The 18,840-nt window shown below is 41.8% G+C and overlaps 1 protein-coding gene across 3 annotated transcripts in view; it reads left to right on the top strand.

Annotated features, from left to right (window-relative positions):
* Rasgrf2 (Ras protein specific guanine nucleotide releasing factor 2) overlaps positions 1–18,840 on the top strand; it is a 218,984-nt gene that overhangs the window by 96,103 nt on the left and 104,041 nt on the right. For all 3 annotated transcript variants that reach the window (XM_085676865.2, XM_048455899.3, XM_048455898.3), the window contains exons 8-12: positions 3,317–3,426; positions 4,147–4,265; positions 9,284–9,444; positions 10,569–10,635; positions 11,138–11,274. In XM_085676865.2, coding sequence (XP_085532991.1) covers positions 3,317–3,426; positions 4,147–4,265; positions 9,284–9,444; positions 10,569–10,635; positions 11,138–11,274 — 594 coding nt within the window. The remainder of the gene's footprint in view (positions 1–3,316; positions 3,427–4,146; positions 4,266–9,283; positions 9,445–10,568; positions 10,636–11,137; positions 11,275–18,840) is intronic.

Genomic DNA, 18,840 nt, shown 5'->3' with positions numbered 1-18,840 from the left:
GATTTTCAAGACCGGGTTTCCCTGTGTAACAGTCCTAACTGTCTAAGAACTAGTTCTTGTAGACCAGGCTGGCCTTGAACTCACAGAGATCTGCCTGCCTCTGCCTCCCAAATGCTGGGATTAAAGGTGTGCGCCACCACCGCCCAACAGAGCTTGGAGTCTTGATGAGACTTGATGTCTCACTTAGCCTTCCCTCTCCGTGACACTGTCACTGTCCTCTGATAGGGGCAGCTGAGCTCTGCAGAGCTTCAGATCTCTGGCTGTGATCCTGGGTGTGCAGCTATGGTGCGGACGGTTCAGGCTGGGAAACCATGCCATATTGTGAGGAGTCTAGGGCAACCTAGAACCTCCTCCTCAGCTCCAGACTGTGGTAGCCCTAAACCCCAAAACTGAGTTGAAGGATCAGATAGTGATAGTCTTTGCCTCTTTCCGTGGTGAGCTAACTCAAAGCTTTTGAGGCCCATTTGTCTAGAAGAATCTTCAAACATAGAGAATTCAGTCAGAATTATTCCAATTTCAAGGGATAAACAGATGAAAATGATTTTGAATAACCCAAGAAGAGAAATTAGTGGAGATTGCTGCCCATGGGCCTTGGTTTTCTTGGGGTATGTCCTTTGACTTTCTCACTCAAATGTCCTCCTGGTACTTTCTACAATTTTTTTTATTATTTTCACACATCTTCATATTCTTTATTTATATTTCTAGTTCCCCACGCACCTACCCTGATAAGAGGTGTTTTTGTCAAGGCTGGTCCACGACAGGTCTCCCCAAGGAGAAACCATCTGAAAAACTAGAAGGAAATATTCTTTCTAGAAACTTTAAGGTTTTTCTTTTTGGACTCATCCGGTCCTTGTCTTCCTTCTCTTCATGGTCCTTTACTAATGGGTGAAGTCATCACGAGGGTGTTTGCACTCTCAGAGGATCTGGAATGTTCCTTTTTCCCTTGTATACACTGAGCCCTTCCAAGCCTTGGCCTTGCTCCTTGGTAGTGCTGGGCATACACTCACCCATGCTCCCTGCCGCTGTGGAAGATGTGAATCTCCTTTACATTGCCAGAGGAGCTCTGGCCCAGACATTTACATGGACTTAATATGGCAGCAGAGGCTAGCGCCTGGCCAGAGGGAAGGATAGGAGGAGATTAGAATTGGAAGCTTTTATCCTGTAGCTTGTGCCTGATGGGAGACAGAAGGTGACAGAGCCATGCCCCCTTTTCATTATGGGATTTTAACCCAAGACCCTATACACAGTAAACACTCTGCTTCTGGTCTCCATGCCGAGCTTTCTTGGGGTTTTTGTGAAGTCAGTTGCTGCTTTGAACTATGAAAACGGGGGAATTGTAGACTTGGGATGATTCAATCAGAACTAGTAAGTCTTATCGTTCCCAAGCAATTTGTTACAGAAATAATAGAGTCATTAAGTTTTTTATTTAGCAAACACAGTGGCTTGGTTGGTACCATTTGGTACTGTTCGAGTGGTCTCCAGGAGCTTATCTGTTTATTTGGATGTGCATGTGTTGAGAGTCCACAGATAAACCAGTCGTGACATCTGCACCTTTCAAGAACGATGCTGAAGGGTGTGCTCCAGGCAGGAGGCGCTCGCTGCCCTAGCTAGTTATTAACCAAAACAGGAGAGCAAGCTAATTAGAGTCTGGAAAGTGACGAGTATTTGTTCCTTTATTGAAAGTAGAAATCTGATTCATTTTGATAGCTGCTGAGGTTGCTAGACGCTTTCTGGAACTCTCTGCAGCCAGCTCTTGACTCCAGCGACAAGCTCTTTGCAGCCGCTCACTTCTTAGCCGAGCCTCCCTTGCCTGCTCTCAGCCAGAGCTAGCATTTATTCATTCCTGTACCGGAAAGTGGAAGGGGCCAGTTACCAAATTCAGCTTCATCCTCTTGAACCTTAGCCAAAGAACTCTTTAAAATAGATTTAGCTAATGGAGGAGGAACATGAAGCCATCTACTAAACATAGTTTTGTGGGGTGTCAGTGCATAGTAAGTAGTGAGGCCCACCCACTCCAGATTTGTTAGGAAAAAATGGGTATATTAGCTGTTGATGGCTTTGATTTCTTTCTGTGGAAGTACTAACTTTTAGCGTAGTTTTAGCCATCGTGGGATTGTGGGAGCGTAAGCACCTGTATCCCAGGAGTCTTTTCCATGTGAGATGGTATCAGAGGATGCTTTGGTGAGAAGTTCATAGAAATCTTCCTTCGTCTGTCCTGCAGTGAGAAGGTCTCTTATTTCCTACCCTTCCCTCCACACAGGATCTGCCTGTGTTTCCTAAGACCTTGATTCCACTTTTGAGCTACAGTTAATGTCGGTGCTAATACTGACTGTTGCCTATTTAAGTGCATAAAGTAGGCACCCGTGAGGGAACAGCAAACAGCCCCATGATGGGCCCTCAAGTGAACAGCAAAGACGCATCCACAGATAGGGTCACCAGCACTAAGGACAGAACGGATGAGCTACACACAGAGCTCTGGGAGCTGCTTTCCTGTCCTAAGGTCTACCCGACATAAGTTACTAGACCTCACTGCAGTTTCTTTCCTTTCTTGGCAAGTGGAGAACTAATCCTTATGTTGCTAGAGTGGGCATGTCCACAGAGCTCAGAGTTCTCCTGGGCCCACAGATAAGTGGAATGTTGGAGTTGGTTGCTCACAAGTGTTTTTCTGAAGTCTACCTCCCTGCTTTCTAGGAGGCTGTTTCAGGAGGCACAAAAGAGAGAAAAATAGGTTGAGTCTGTAACTTGCGTTAAGTCTCTTTGGTTTACCAGAACTCTCATATGGCTGGTGGAGTTTTGCCTTTTGCAGACATAAATAAATAGCCTAGTTAAATGACATGTGCACTGCTGGATGGTGAAGTGAGAAGAAATAGGATCAGAATATCAGGCGAACATATCCTACTGGATTTCAGGTGTTAAAGGAGCGTGGTCAGGTCTGTCTGTTTTTAAACGGGCATGTAAGCAGACAGCAGACCTTTAGAAAGAGACTCAGGTGACTGATGGCAATATCTGCTTCCCCATCACCCAGTCTGCAGAAGCTGATTTAAACACACACAGTTCCGTGCAAACGGAAACAATGGCTCCTTTATAATCAGTTTATTCATTTATGACCAACTTTTCTTGCATTTTTGTTATAGACTTTCTTGTTGTATGAGATTTGAAGTTCAGTTCAATTTATATGTATTCCTATAAAATCTTTAAAACCTTCGGAATTATAAGAATAGGGATGAGCTTCTCCAAGGGTGACGTCCCGGTAGAGAATGTCCCCCACGGCATCAGCCTGGACCTCTCTTCCACACTCACCTGTGTATGTATTTAGATTCCCAGGTATATCATCACTCTGCATGAACTCCTGGCTCACACCCCCCATGAACACGTGGAGAGGAAAAGTCTCGAGTTTGCTAAGTCAAAGCTGGAGGAACTGTCCAGGTATGCAGGGAACTTGCGGGAAGGGGTCAGACTGTGCAAGAAACAGCATGGTCGCCTCCTGGATGAACCTGGCGGTATGTGGCTTTCAAGAGAGGAAATGCTAATGGTAGCCCCAACTTCTTGGATTCATCTGAGAGTGTAAGAGATGACACTGAATCACCATTCACATTCGTTTTAGTCAAGACAAGGCACCTTTGAAAAGTTCTCCTAGCATGTGAGTTTATATAGCTGAGATCAGGTAGAGTTTGGTTAAGTTTGCAAATGTTCATTTCTTTTATTTTTTCATCAAAATAGAAAAAAATGACTTTCTGCTGTATTTTTGTATTCAGATTTTGCAAGAAGCTGGTGAATGGGCAGGCTGCCAGCAATGCTATTGAGATTAAGTGTGACGAGTTGAGTGACAGCCTCTAACTTAGTGCCTCTAATGTCGAAGGTGACACTTCAGTGTTAACCAAGAGAGTCATCTGTAAAATGCTGGGTCTCTTTCCTGGCGCACTCAAAGCAAGCATTGCCACTCCCTGATCGCTGGTCCCCTTACCTTTAGCAACCTGCTCACACACTGTGGCCTTGCTTTAACTGTGGCTGGCTGAAGCTGGAGGCCAGTCTTCGCTCACTCTCTCGGTTAAATTCCAAGCGTGTCAGGTGGCGCCATCTTTGCCTATCGGCTAGAGCCATTGCTAAAGTTTCTGACTGCCAGGCTCTCTGTCTTGTGCCCCATAGAGTCATGCATGACGAAGTCAGCGACACTGAGAACATTAGGAAAAACCTCGCCATTGAAAGGATGATAGTGGAGGGTTGTGACATTTTGCTGGACACCAGCCAGACTTTCATCCGCCAAGGTAAGACCTGTTGATCCGACCCTCTACTCATGTGACCGGTTCCTGTCACAGCTATCTCTGACAGATGCAGGGGCACGCTCTGGAGCAGGCCTATGTGTTTGGTGCCGTTCGTGCAGGAGATTCCTGCGGCCTTGACCAGGGCTGTGGTTGAGGCCCACCTCTGTGCTATTTCTTTTCAGGGACCATGAAAAACAGCAACACAATAAGAGTTAAGCATGAGAGGGGCAGTAAATCACACTCTGGCTGGATGCCCCTCCTCAGCGAACCGGACATTCTCAACAGCTACAAGGAGGACAGGTCGGTCTGGCCAGTCGGAATGGCAGTGCCAAATGGTGATGCTATCCAGACAAAGGCTCAGGAGAAACCAGCGTTCCTCAAAGCCCTAGCCCATAAGAGTGGGGACAATGTCCGAAGTGAATTCAGCTGTCTCCTGTGGCCTTTTCTCACTGGCACTTCCGATTTAATTCAGTCAGTAATTCGAGTTACCAGGTGGAAAGGTCCCTGCCTGGCTGGGGAGCCGGGGAAGCTATCCCGTGTGTGACATGTGCTCTGTGAGGGGCAATACCTGATCAGTTAAGCATCAGAAGAGATGAAGTTGTTGGAGATGTTGGAGAAGGACCAGCCTGGTGTTGCACACCCCTCCTCAGCTCTTATTTCAAAGCACAAGAAGTTAGCCACATCCCAAGTGCTCTCAAGTGCTCCGGTGCCTCGGGGGAGGAGAGCATGCTTCACGTGCTGGGTCTGAGCAACCAGCATGCTCTGCTGTACACCTAAAGTTTTGGGATTGCTGTGGATTGAAACATAAACTTAGAACTCGAATTTATCATTAATGCCACTTCTGGTCATCGTGTGCCCATATCATTTGAAGCTATTACTGTTTCCTTCCATAATATTCTCCTTAAAATATGGTTGCCTCATCAAATAAGACATTATGCAGTACACATTATTTTTTGCCTAGAGTACTTTCATAAATTGGTACATGCCATTCTATCTTCTGTTGTTTATTTACATGAAGAGACACCACACATCTACTAAATTTGGGAAGTGTATTTCAAGGAGTATTCCTTTTCCCATTCTTGACACTACACACCAACTTTCCTCAAGGTGATAGTAGAATACAATGCTAACAACACCAGACCTTTCCAGTTCCTGTCCTGTTCCTCTGTGTGGACTGGGTCCCTATGGTGGCTGACTCTCTGTCTCAAGGTACATTGCCTTCCTGTGCCTTCACCTGTGTCTCCCCTACCTGGGAGTGGGAGAGACTTACTCTGCCTCTTCTGTGCCTACGAAAGGTCTACTTGACCTAACAACTCCAGGACAGATAAGAAATCTTCTCAAGTTTTCTCATCTTCCCATCCACTTTGCCTCAAGTTACAACGAATTAACTAACGAATTGTCCATCTATCCTCTTCACTGTCAAGGCATTCTGCTCATGGAGCATGGGTTCTGTCCTTTTTGTGTGAAGATCTCTATCTGCATGCCTCCCTCTCCCAGTAACCACAAGCTTTGAGAGGCAGCATCCCTGAATTCTCTTTGCCTCCCTTTGTCTATTAAAGCTACTGGGAAAGGGTGCATTGAGGCAGACTGAATAACTTGTTGATTGAAGTTGTAAGACGTTTATTTTGTATTTCTCTTGTATTTAGAGTTCTCTAAAAAAAAAAAAAAAGGTCTCCTAATTGACCTGTACTTTATAACTAAAAATGGACCAGAGACCTTCTGTAACTCACATATGATTTCTGGACTATATATTTTTTATTGAACAGGGTAATTATCCACATACACTCAATGCATTTATAAAAGTAGGTCCTTGTGATTCTGGAAAAAAACCCACAAATAATGAAATGTGTTTGAGGGTCAAATGTATTGAACAAGTCACACATCTTTGGTTACATTTTAAGAAGTAAAAAATCATAAACTGCTTCATGCTTGAAACCACATCCATACATTATTTGTTCTGCTATGTGTTACGTCTAAGGCAGGGTCAACCATGATTGCCGGGAATGTTACTGTTACACCCACGTCAGTGTGGTAAGTTAATTCACAGTGTCTTGCTGCGCTTGCTGTGTATTTGATCTGGTTAGTCTATTAAGGAATTATTTAATAAAGGTTGTTTCTAAATATCAGAACTTAATCTGAAATTAGAAAATAATCAATTATAATGGGAAAGTTTTCATTTTTTTTCTTCAATTTCTCCTATTACTACGTTTACTAAATAGTCTCAACAGGCTTTAACCCCATAAAACACACTATAAGAGTATTATTCATTAAACTATCAAGGGTTTTTATTTCCTACTAAATTGAATGCAATTGACTTTTAATGGTGAACTAGTAATTTTGTTAATCGCTCTGACGGACGATAGAAGCTCGATTTCAATATATGCAGGCTCACATCTATACGTATGCACTTTCAACTTTATGATTTTCAGGAAAAATGAATCACCCTGTTTCTCAGTAAGGTCTCCTCAGAGTAAGAAAGTACAGCCCAGAACACAGTGGCTCTACCATCTCAGACATCAAGCTCACCGACCCGAATATTGCTGTTCATAGTTTCACTGCGGAGTAGGTTCAGAACAGAGGCATTGGCCTATCTTGGAGGCCATCCCGTGGGAATTAATGATGTCTTCCACAGGTTGACCTCAGCCGTTAGCTTCCCAGTGATCAGGATGCTAAGGACAGAGCCCAGCAGTGGTCTGATAAAGAGGCTGTGGCAATAATTTCCCTAAGATTTGTCTAACTTGCATTTGATTAGAGAGGAATCTTTTTTGAAAGTCACTTGGCTGGGTTGCAATGTGTCGAACACAAGACAAAACGTGACAAAACAACTTAAAGCACATTTCGGAAGCATTTTATTTCATAAAGTAGTTAGCTTTAAAGTAGTCATGAGATTTCTCGCTTTTATTTCAGTCGAGTAGATTTCCGTCTACATCTAATGTAGGTAGTCTTCGATTTGGTGATAGTTATAGTTATTAGTGTATGGTTGCCAAGGAAACCTTTTTAACCCTCAAAACTGAAATTCACAATGATCATTAATAGATGTGCTAACCATAAATGTTGTAATTTCGGACTTAGAAAATTGCTTAAAATGCTAGAAGTATTTGCCAATGAACACACTATTGCAGAGTTTTCACTGACTTGGTTACAGCTTTTCTGGAAATGGCCCTGTGACCCATTTGTCCACGCAGACACTTGCCTGAGGCCCGCTTCCACTCGCCCCGACTAAGGGAACTCCATAGAATTACCTGGGGTGTGGCTAGTGCCATCAGTGTCTCAGTCCCCCCCACCCCCTACCTTCAGGTTCCAGTTTTTACCTTGCTAAATCTACTGCCATTGTCTGACTATGGCCTGCACCTATGAAGAGTTACTCAGCCTGGGGGGGTTTAATTCCAACCTCCAGTCTCATGAACTCCAACCCTGTGCTGCAGTTGCTTGCTAAGCTTCCTGCCCTCTGCTTTCTCCACACTTGACTTCTCAAGTTTAATTCTTTGCTACAGGAGCTGTCTGTCAGTTTGATCCCGCCCACCTCACCTCCTCCAGTTACCCACCTCTTGTCCAACCCTTCCCTGGAGTCAAACTTCCTCTTGGCCCTTTGTTCCCCACTCCTACAGCCTCCCCCAGGACTGGTTTTTGCTATTCTTTAAGCCCAGGAGAGCCGCCTACCTTCTGTCTGTCAAGCATTCCCCCTAACGGCTCCCCTGAATAGCTGATGTGAGATCAGGGCATGGAAACCTGGGTCCTGGATGTCTGACCAGCTCTGTTAATGGGAAGATGCAGTTTGGAACATTCATTAGCTGATGTTAATCTTGTGATTTTGTGACTCACCTGGTTTTATTGCCTTAGGTATATATTTCTTTATATATAAAAAAAACTTTAGGCTTTCCTCACTTTTCATTATAGATCTAATCTGGGCTCCACTAAAAAGGCAGAAAACATGAAGAAAAATAAGGTTGTTTCTCTGAGAGATGCCTCTGATAATAGTTAAGGATTGACTATGTACTTTGTGTTTCTTGTGGGCTCATGAGAGTCTGTCTAGGGCTGCCCAGAGCAGTGGATTACACAGGTGATTACTGGCTCCAGTGATTTCAGAAGTTAGAACCAAGGTGTTTGCAAAGATCTCGGTGCTTTGTGGTTAATATTTAATAGACTGGAGCTTTCTTTTTAGGAATGGGGAAGTTTCTGCTAGAATGCAGTCTGAGAGTGATTAGAGGCATTCCCAGATATTCTATAAATATGTGCATCACTTCGCCCATCCAAGTACTAACCAGGCCCGACCCTGCTTAGCTTCCGAGATCAGAACGAGATAGGGCACGTTCAGGGTGGCATGGCCATAGATACATCACTTCTCATACTGAACAGAGCACAACTTTGCTCTGGATGGGGCTTAGGCCCCATTTAGATTCCACAAATGCATTTTAATCACACTTCTTTGCATTTCTTTTTTATTAGCATATATTAATTGTACAGAATGGAGTTCTTTGTATAGACATAATTTAAATCCAGTTTGAAACAGCTTTCTTTAAGATAGCCCTTAAATTGCACTGAATCATAAAACTTGCATATTCTTACAGGATACATGCATTACACCATCTATTTTAAAGTAAATATTAACATGCTTTTTATTTTATTTATTTTATTTGCTCCAGAAAGGATAAATTCGACTTAATTTAATCAAACTGTCATATTATTACCTATACTTATACAATGTATAAATTTATTCAATTAGATCATAGATGGCATCAGCATCTCAAAGCTTTGATTTTAAGTTGGCCTTCTTTCAAACTTAAGCTCTAGTTTATAGATGAAGAAACAAGTCAAAATTGTTTCATAACAATGCTAGGAACAGCTTGTCCCTTAAAATACAACACGTTTCCTCGGTTGAATAGAGGAAGGAGATCCATTTGTTCCAATGTCACACCAAATACATCCTTGGTATTTTGGGGAACGGATCCTTGTGTTTATTGCCAAGGGCATGGTCCTCGCCAGATTGTAATTGCTGTCTGTTCTTCACTTTTCTTCACCAGGTTCTCTTATTCAGGTACCTTCCGTCGAGAGGGGGAAGCTTAGCAAAGTTCGTCTGGGCTCACTGTCTTTGAAAAAGGAAGGCGAGAGACAGTGCTTCTTGTTTACGAAGCACTTTCTCATCTGCACCCGAAGTTCAGGAGGAAAGCTGCATCTGCTCAAGGTACGGGCTCTTCGTGGCCGTTCCATTTGTCTTCCCAGTGCTGAAGAGGCGTTGAGGTTAATTTGATTCTGGCTTCCCAGTGCCTGCTATTGTCATGAAACAGATTGCAATTGTGCAGGGAGGGGCAGTGTGGGCCTAACAGCTCTGACATTTACTTCATTGTTATTTGGATTGAAGGCAATAGAGATTTATTTTAAGTGTGCATCATCCTAAAGAAGCATTATTAAAATCAAAATCTAGGCAAAATTATCATTATTTGACAACCACTGGGTTGTAGATATCTTGTCTGTCCACCATAGAACACTCGCTCATGAGATACTTGGCAACTGCTGTTTTATCTCACTGTGTATCTGGAGCCATCAAACCGTGGCCTGAAGCTTACTACCCGTTCATCGTGATAACACTTCATTTGCACATAACCACTCGTGCCCACAGCTGCTTGCCTGCTGAGGTCGCACACCTGAGGAGTCAGGATAGAAATGGTGTGACCTAAAGAGCCCAGAATGTTTCCTCTCTGACCTTTCGTAGGAGAACTTTGTCAACTTGTTTATTTATCTTCTGTTGTTGCTATAAATCATTATTCCCTGGGCCAGTGAGATGGCTCAGCAGGTAGGACGCCTGTCACCAAGCCCATGACTGGAGTTCAGTTCCCGGGACTCACGTAGTAGAAAGAGGAGAGAGTCCCTCCAGTTGCCTTCTGACTTCCTCACGTGTACCATAGCACTGCCCCACGTACACACACACATGCATACGCACAGTAAATAAATTCTAAAACAAATTTTAAAAATATTATTCACACCATGACAATGGCCTTCTAGTTCCTAAGACACTTCCTGGCTGGCCAATTCACACTGCTGGGCCACGGTGAAGTCACTGCGGTGCCATCTAATCTTCCACAGATGGTTTTAATAAATTTTATGAACGATGGGGGCAAGAATGAGAGAGTAGGAAGTATTTAAAGTTGAATGGCTGTAATTTATTTGTTCTGCTTAGTCTTGAGCTCTGTGAACAACTATTTATGACGTAGAATTTGCCACCCGCAGCAATCTGAATATTAAGTTTACAAAACAGGACTTCCCAGTCTGCAAAAGACTGCCGGCCCCTTCATCACTGTCTGTTTCCAGACAGGTGGAGTCCTCTCCCTCATAGAGTGCACGCTGATTGAGGAGCCCGATGCAAGCGACGATGACTGTAAGTGACAGCACATCTCTTGGGACAGCGGTAGGGTTAGAACAGTCAGATTCTGTAGATCTTCATGTATAGGGCTAAGGAGGGCTGTCTATGGAGGCAGAAGCGATTTGAGGGCGAATTCTCTGAAGCCACTTCTCTGTGTAGCCCGCTAGCCTTGTTGAACTAACTGCCTTTGAGAATTAATATTCTGCATCGCTTGCCTCATGATGATGGCTTTTCAAGATTAGGCAAAAAAGAAAGGAGGAGGGGTTGAATTAAACCAGGATTTCTACACATGATCGAAATTAAACATAAACCAAGGAGGTTGGTTTGGAGTTACCGTCGGCCCTCAACTCTCCAGCAGCGCATGCGCTAGTCCTTCCGCGTGCTCCGGAAGCACATTGTTGAAATGAGAGTCTGGGCTCGAATGCACGTGGGTCCCAGGAAGGAAGCTAGAGAAGAGGAGCTATGGTTTCTATCTCCTTGCATTCACATGCAATCATTTGGTTTATGTGTATTGAAGCCAAAGGTTCTGGCCACATGTTTGGACATCTGGATTTTAAAATAGTAGTGGAGCCTCCTGATGCTGCCCCTTTCACCGTGGTCCTGTTGGCCCCTTCTCGCCAGGAGAAAGCTGCATGGATGAGCGACATCAGTCAGGTAACTGAGTAGCCTCTTTCCTGGTTTGCAAAATTTTTCAGCATAAACATTTAGTGAGAATTTCTAGAAGAACCATGTGCCTCTAAGTTGCTGTGCTTAGCGCCACATTGCTACCCAGTTTGATCAGTGGTTAGCATTTTGTGGTTGTTCTTTCTTTGTTAATGTTTATTTAAAATGTGGTAAATATGATCAGGGCATTGCTCAGTCATCATCAGAAAAGCTTCCTCCTGAGCAGATGGGAACAAATACAGAGACCCACAGGCAGACATTTTGCAGAGGGTAAGAGGCCTTGGAACACTTTCCTCTCCACTGAGCCTCGAGGCTCATAGAACCCTATGAAAGAAGAGCCAGAGACAGGGAATGGAAGACATCAGGAGAGCAGGCCTCTAAGTCTACATGAACAAGGCTCGTATGAACTCACAGAGACTGCAGCACGCACAGGACATGTACTGATTTGCACTGGGTCCACTACATTCGTATTATGACTTCCTGTTAGTGTTTTTATGGGGTCCTTCAGTGTGTGAATGAGTGGGTCTCTGTTTCTTGTACCTTTCCTTGGTCTCTTCCTTCTGTTTATTTCTTTTGTTTAATTCTGAAGCGTGAGTTTTTGTTCTGTATCATTGCTTTTTATTTTATTATTTAAAAATGTAATTGCATTGTAGTTCCCAGGATTTCTGCACCAGCTGCAACTGTGTTGAACAGTGTTGGAACTGTCCTGGTAGCAATTTCCTTCCTACTGACTCCAATGACTTCTTTTCCTTGTCTGTTTCTGAAGTAGGAAAGTGAGGAGAGCCAGGAGAACAGTTGTCAAGGGCTCTGGCGAAAATGTGCAAAGAACGAAAGGAGGCAGCATCTTGAGGGTGAAATCTGGGCTAACTTCCTGCATTTTGTGTAGGAAAAAAAAGGGAGCTGGGTGTCTCCAAGGCTCAAGCAGGAGATGGATGCGTTTTTTTTTTTCAGGCAATGACATCACCAGGAAATATGTCAGACTGCTCACAGCTGGGCTTGAGTCCTGCTCCACAGGAATTCTGGCTCCATGTACCAAGGTTGGGGGCGGGGAAGATTGTGTAGAATTGAGTGAAGTGCGGTGATTTGTACCTGTAATCTCAGCTCCACAGGAAGCGGAGGCAGGAGGATTGCTGGAATCTAAGAGTCCCAGACCAACCAAGGCAATTAAGCAAGAACTCATTTCTAAACTAGTTTGTTAACTAGCATCCCACATTTCCTGCCAAAGTTGTCATTTGAAGAAGACCAGGGCTAATGGCCAATGCATTCATTGTCGAGTTTGTTGCCTTCCTTTTTTTTTTTTTCTGAGGAGTTCATGGTAATTTCCCCCTAAGATGCGAATGGAAGCGTGTACTAAGGTCCCAGTTCTTCAGCTCCCTAAACTTTGTGAGTGACTAAATACTGATAGAGCAGTCGACAGTGCATAACCATAGCTTTTATTGGTTAAAACAGTTTCCAGTTCCACCATCATTCTACCCTCATAACAGTATTTTCAAAGGAAAACAGAAAGAAATACTGCTGGTTTCATTGTGCAGGTTGGAATGAGGGTTTGGAAATCTACCTTTGTCAGAGTTACCTAGCTGCATGAAAATGGTGCTCAGACCTTAGCCAGAACTTGGGGCTAAACACACTGCAGGGGTTACCTGTCCACCTCTCAGACTGTTCTCACGGTGGGAAAATAGAAGAGAAGCTTCGTCTCTTCAGGCTTCTAAGTGGATGGAAATTTGAGATTTTCCTAACTGTTTTTTGAACAAAATTACATTCTTATGGTGGTTAATTAATTCTTTTATTACCTCCAACCTGTGTTAATATTTAAGTCAGCCTTTCTTATTTGTAAAGAATCTGTAAGCTTATTAAACTCTAGATCATTCATTGATTTTTCAAAGACTTACTGAGGAATCACCATATGCAACCAGGTATGGTTCAGATATGGGGATATGGTATTAAGATTGATTTTTTAAATTAATCTCTTTTAATCTCATTTTACACACCAATCCCAGTTCCCACTTCTCCCCTTCTTCTGCTCCCCTACTCTCTCCCACTACACCCTCCATCCACTCCTCAGAGAGGGTAAGGCTGCCCATGGGAAATCATCAAAATCTAGCACATTGCTTTGAGGCATGACCAAGGCCTTCCTCACTATTTCTAGACCGAGCAAGATATTTGTCACCCACATTCAGAGAGCCTAGTTTGGTCCTCTGCTGGTTCCCCTGCTGTCAGGCTGGAATCAGTGGGCTCCCATTAGCTCAAGTAAACTGCTTCAGTGAGTATCCCCATTATGGTCTTAACCCCTCTGCTCGTATTCTCACACTTCCCTCTCTTCAACTGGACTTTGGGAATTCAGGTCAGTGCTCCACAGTGGATCTCTGCATCTGTTTCCATCAGTTGCTGCATGAAGGTTCTATGATGACAGTTAAGATAGTCATCAATCTGACTAAAGGGCCAGGCCAGTTCAGGTACCCTCTCCACAATTGCTTAGTGCCAAGTTTCTTACTAGCCCCATAATGGCTCCCTCAATCAAGATATCTCTTTCTTTGCTCTCCATCTCTGTCCTTCCCTCATCTCGATCATCCTGTTCCCTCAAGTTCTCCTCCCTTTTCCCCTTCACCCCTTTCATTTGGTTTATTTATATGGTGGATTAGATTGGTAAATTTTTATATGTTGAATCATCCCTGCATCTCTGGGGTGAAGGTAACTTGATTATGGTGGATGATTTTTCTGATGTGTTCTTAGATTTGGCTTGTCAGTATTTTATTGAATACTTTTGCATCAGTGTTCATGAGGGAGATTGGCGTGTACATCTCTTTCTGGGTTGAGTCTTTGTGTGGTTTCTGTGTCAGGATATCTGTAGTCTCATAAAAAAGAGTTTGTCAGTGTTCCTTCTGTTTCCTTTGTGTGGAATAATTTGAGTAGTGTAGGTGAAGACTGAGGCAGAAAAGGAAGTAACTCACTGAGTAAACACAGTTTGGTAGTGTTATGAAACCAAGAAGTATACAAAGATGGAGAAGAGGAAGAATAGATAGATTTTTTTCCAGCACTTCAGTCTTTTTATGATGTGGCCAGGTGTGGTTGACTATAGTTCCCTGACCTTCCCTATGATGTCTACTGGGCATATGGGAAAGATTCCTGGAGTTCATGGCTGATTCTCTGTCTGGTCTTTTAAAAGATGGGACCTAAACTTTTGCCTGCTACAAACATTCAAGTGAGACCTTCTTTCTATTTAGACTATGTCTTGAGGCACAAGTGTTCAACTTTCTCATTAGTACCTCAAGATAATACTGATTTTATCTGCAGATGATGAGAATTAATAAAAGTTATATCTTGAGACCTCTGTGGGTCCGGGCTCAAGTCTGGAACCACCAACGGCGTTGGCCTGAGCCAGGACCTCTGCCACAGCAGTCCCAAGGGAGCAAGCTCAGCAGAAAGAGTCCCAAGCATGCAATCTCCGTGGGAGCAGGCCCAAACGACCCATGGTATTGCAGAGCAAATCCTGGGAGTGACAAACGAAATTTAGGAACACCGAGTGACTAAAAGGATGACTGGAACCGTAGCCTTGACTGCACCGTGAGGATCAACCATCTGAGCCTAAGATTCACTGACACCTGAAAGATTGATAACTAGAATCACAGACAGCCCCAACTACACCAATTAGAGGAAAAGATGAGTAGACAAGGTAAGAACACATGCAACATCACAAAGAGCAACACGACACCAGTAAAAGTTAGTGAGCTTATGACAGCAAGACTTGAACAACCAAATATAGATAAGGGAGAAGAAAATGACCAAAAAATAACTTTAGGAAAAAGCTTGAGGCCCTTAAAGAGGAAATGGAAAATTCCATCAAAGAAATGTAGGAAAAGGAAAACAAAAAAATTGGAAGACATCAACAAATCCCTTAAAGGAAACCAAGAAAAAACAATCAAACAGATGAAGAAACAATTCAAGACTTGAAAATTGAAATAGAGACAATAAAGAAAACACAACTGAGGGAATAATAGAAACAGAAATCATGAGAAAACAATTAGGAACAAAAACTGCAACCACAAACAGCAGAATACAAGAGATGGAAGAGAGAATCTCAAGTGCTGAAGATACAATAGAGGAAATAGACTCATTGGTCAAAGATAATATTAAATCTAGCAAAAGCTTAACACAAAATATCAAGGGAATATGGGACACCATGAAAAGACTAAACCTAAGAATAATAGGGATAGAAGAAGGAGAAGTCCAATTCAAAAGCACAGAAAATATATTTAACAAAATTATTGAAGAAAACATTCCCAACGTAAATAAAGATATGCATATGAAACCACAAGTAGCTTACAAAACACCAAATAGGCTGAATAAAAAAAGTCCCCTTACCACGTAATAATCAAAACACTAAATATACAGAATAAAGAAAGAATATTAAGAGTTGCAAAGGAAAAAGGCCAAGTAACATATAAAGACAGACCTATCAGAATTTTACCTGACTTCTCAATAGAAACAATGAAAACAGGAAGGTCCTGGTCAAGTGTTATGCAGAAATTAGGAGACCATGGATGCCAGCCCAGATTACTATACCCAGAAAAATTTTCAATCACCATAGACAAACAAAACAAGATATTCCATGACAGAACCAGATACCTAGCCACAAACTCAGCCCTATACAAAATGCTAGAAGGAAAACTCCAACCCAACGAAGTTGGCTATAACCAAAAAACACAAGACAATAGATGATCTCACAGCATCAAATCTTAAAGAAGGGAAAAATACACAAAATAGCATTACCAACAACTAAAACTAAAATAGCAGGAGATTGCAATCACTGGTCATTAATATCCCTTAATATAAATGAACTCAACTCACCTATAAAGAAACACAGGCTAACAGATTGGATACAAAAACAGAATCTATCCTTCTGCTGCATACAAGAAACATACCTCAACCTCAAAGACAGACATTGTCTCAGAGTAAAGGGTTGGGAAAAATTTTTTTTCAATCAAATGGACCTAAGAAACAAGCTATCCTAATATTTAACAAAATTGACTTCAAAGTAAAATCAATCAAAAGAGACAAAAAAGGACATTTCATATTGGTCACAGGAAAAATCCATCAAAAGGAAAGAAATCTCAGTACTAAACATCTATGGCCCAAATAAAAGGGCACCCTCATATATAAGAGAAACATTCCAAAAGCTTAAATCACACATCAAACCCCACACACTAATAGTGAGAGACTTCAACACCCCACTTTCACCACTGGACAGGTCTGCCAGATGGAAAATTAACAGAAAAATAAGGAACTAACAGATATTATGACTCGAATGGACTTAACAGACGTCTATAGAACATTCCAACTAAATATAAAAGAATATGGCTTCTTCTCAGCACCTCATGGAACCATCTCAAAAATTGACTACATACTAGGTAACAAAGCAAACCTCAACAGATACAAAAAAAATTGGAATAACCCCATGTATCTTTTTGGACCACCATGGCTTAAAGTTAGAATTCAACAGCAACACTAATTCCAGAATGTCCCCAAACACGTGGAAATTGAACAATGCTCACTAGAATCGTAAATGGATCAAGGAAGAAATCAAGAAAAAAATTAAAGACTTTCTAAAATTCAATAAAAATGGCCACAGAACATACCCAGATTTATGGGATACAATGAAAGCAGTGTTAAGAGGAAAGTTCATAGCACTAAATGCCTATATAAAGAAGCTGGAAAAATCCCACACTAGTGAATTAACAGAACATTTGAAAACTCTAGAACAAAAAAAGCAAACTAACCCAGTAGGACTAGACTGCAGGAAATAATCAAATTGAGAGCTGAAATCAACAAAATACAAACAAACAAATAATCAAAAAAACAATATAAAGAATCAATGAAACAAAGAATTGGTTCTTCAAGAAAATTAACAAAATAGACAAACCTTTATTCAAACTAAGCAAAAGGCAAAGAGAGAATATGCAAATTAATAAAATCAGAAATGAAAAGGGGGACATAGCGACAGACATGGAGTTAATCCAAAAGATCACGAGGTCATATTTCTAAAACCTGTACTCCACAAAATTGGAAAACTTAAAGGAAATGGACAATTTTCTGGATAAATATCACTTACCAAAATTAAATCAATACCAGAGAGAAGCAAATTAAATAGATCTATAGCTGCTAAAGAAATATAAACATTCATCAAAAGTCTTTCAACCAAAAAAAAAACTAGGACCATATGGTTTCAGCTTAGAATTCTACAGGATTTTCTAAGAAGAACTAATACCAATACTCCTCAAATTCAAGTACACTTGAACGCATTGGCACAGGGAACCACTTCCTAATATAACCCCAGCAGCACAGACACTGAGAGAAGCAATTAATAAATGGGACCTCCTGAAACTGAAAAGCTTCTGTAAAGCAAAAGACATGGTCAACAAGACAAAATGGCAACCTACAGAATGGGAAAAAATCTTCACTAACCTCCCATCAGACAGAGGTCTGATCTCCAAAATATACAAAGAACTCAAGAAATTGGTCATCAAAAGAACAATCCAATAAAAAAAATGGAGTACAGACCTAAATAGAGAACTCTCAACAGAGGAATCTAAAATGTCTAAAAGACACGTAAGGAAATGCTCAGCATCCTTAGGCATCAGAGAAATGCAAATCAAAACAACTCTGAGATTCCATCTTACACCTGTAAGAATTTCCAAGATCAAAAACACTGATGACAACTTATTCCGGAGAGGTTGTGGGGAAAAGGGAACACTCCTGCATTGCTTGTGGGAGTGCAAATTGGTACAGCCCCTTTGGATATCAGTGTGGTGATTTCTCAGAAAATTAGGAAATAACATTCTTCAAGGCCCAACAATGCCACTTTTGAATATATACCCAAAGGATGCTCAATCATGGCACAAGGAAATGTGCTCAACTATGTTCATCGCAGCACTTTTTGTCATAGCCAGAACCTAGAAACAACCTAAATGCCCCTCAATGAAAGAATGGATAAGGAAAATTTCGTACATTTACACAATGGAATACTACACAGCAGAAAAAATAATGACATCTTGAATTTTGCAGGAAAATGGATGGAGCTAGAAAACATTATTTTGGTGAGGTAACCCAGACACAGAAAGACAATTATCACATGTACTCACTCATAGGTGGTTTTTAAACGTAAAGTAAAGAAAGCCAGCCTACAAACTACAATGCCAGAGAACTTAGACAACAATAAGAGAGACTTATATAGATTTAATCTATATGGAAAGTAGAAAAAAGACAAGATCTCCTAAGTAAATTGGGAACATAGGGACCATGGGAGAGAGTTGAAGGGGAGGAAAGAGGAAGGGAGTAGAATATAGCTTAGTAAAATCAATAAAATATAATGAAAGATTGGAAGCAACCTAGGCATCCAATGACATGAGCCTTCTTAAACAGTCTCAGACATGGTTCTGGGTCTTGACTGTGGCTTTCCTTTGCAGAAGGAATGCAGGGAATGCTCACGCACCAAGCATGAATTTCTTACAAGAATACATTCTTTTGCTAATCATAAAAATGATCAAGATAAGCAATAATTAT

Source organism: Myodes glareolus, chromosome 15 (assembly GCF_982192425.1).
Source record: "Myodes glareolus chromosome 15, mMyoGla1.1, whole genome shotgun sequence".
NCBI lineage: Eukaryota > Metazoa > Chordata > Mammalia > Rodentia > Cricetidae > Myodes > Myodes glareolus.
Note: the sequence above shows the minus strand (reverse complement) of the source record. Positions and strands in the feature narration are given on the sequence as shown.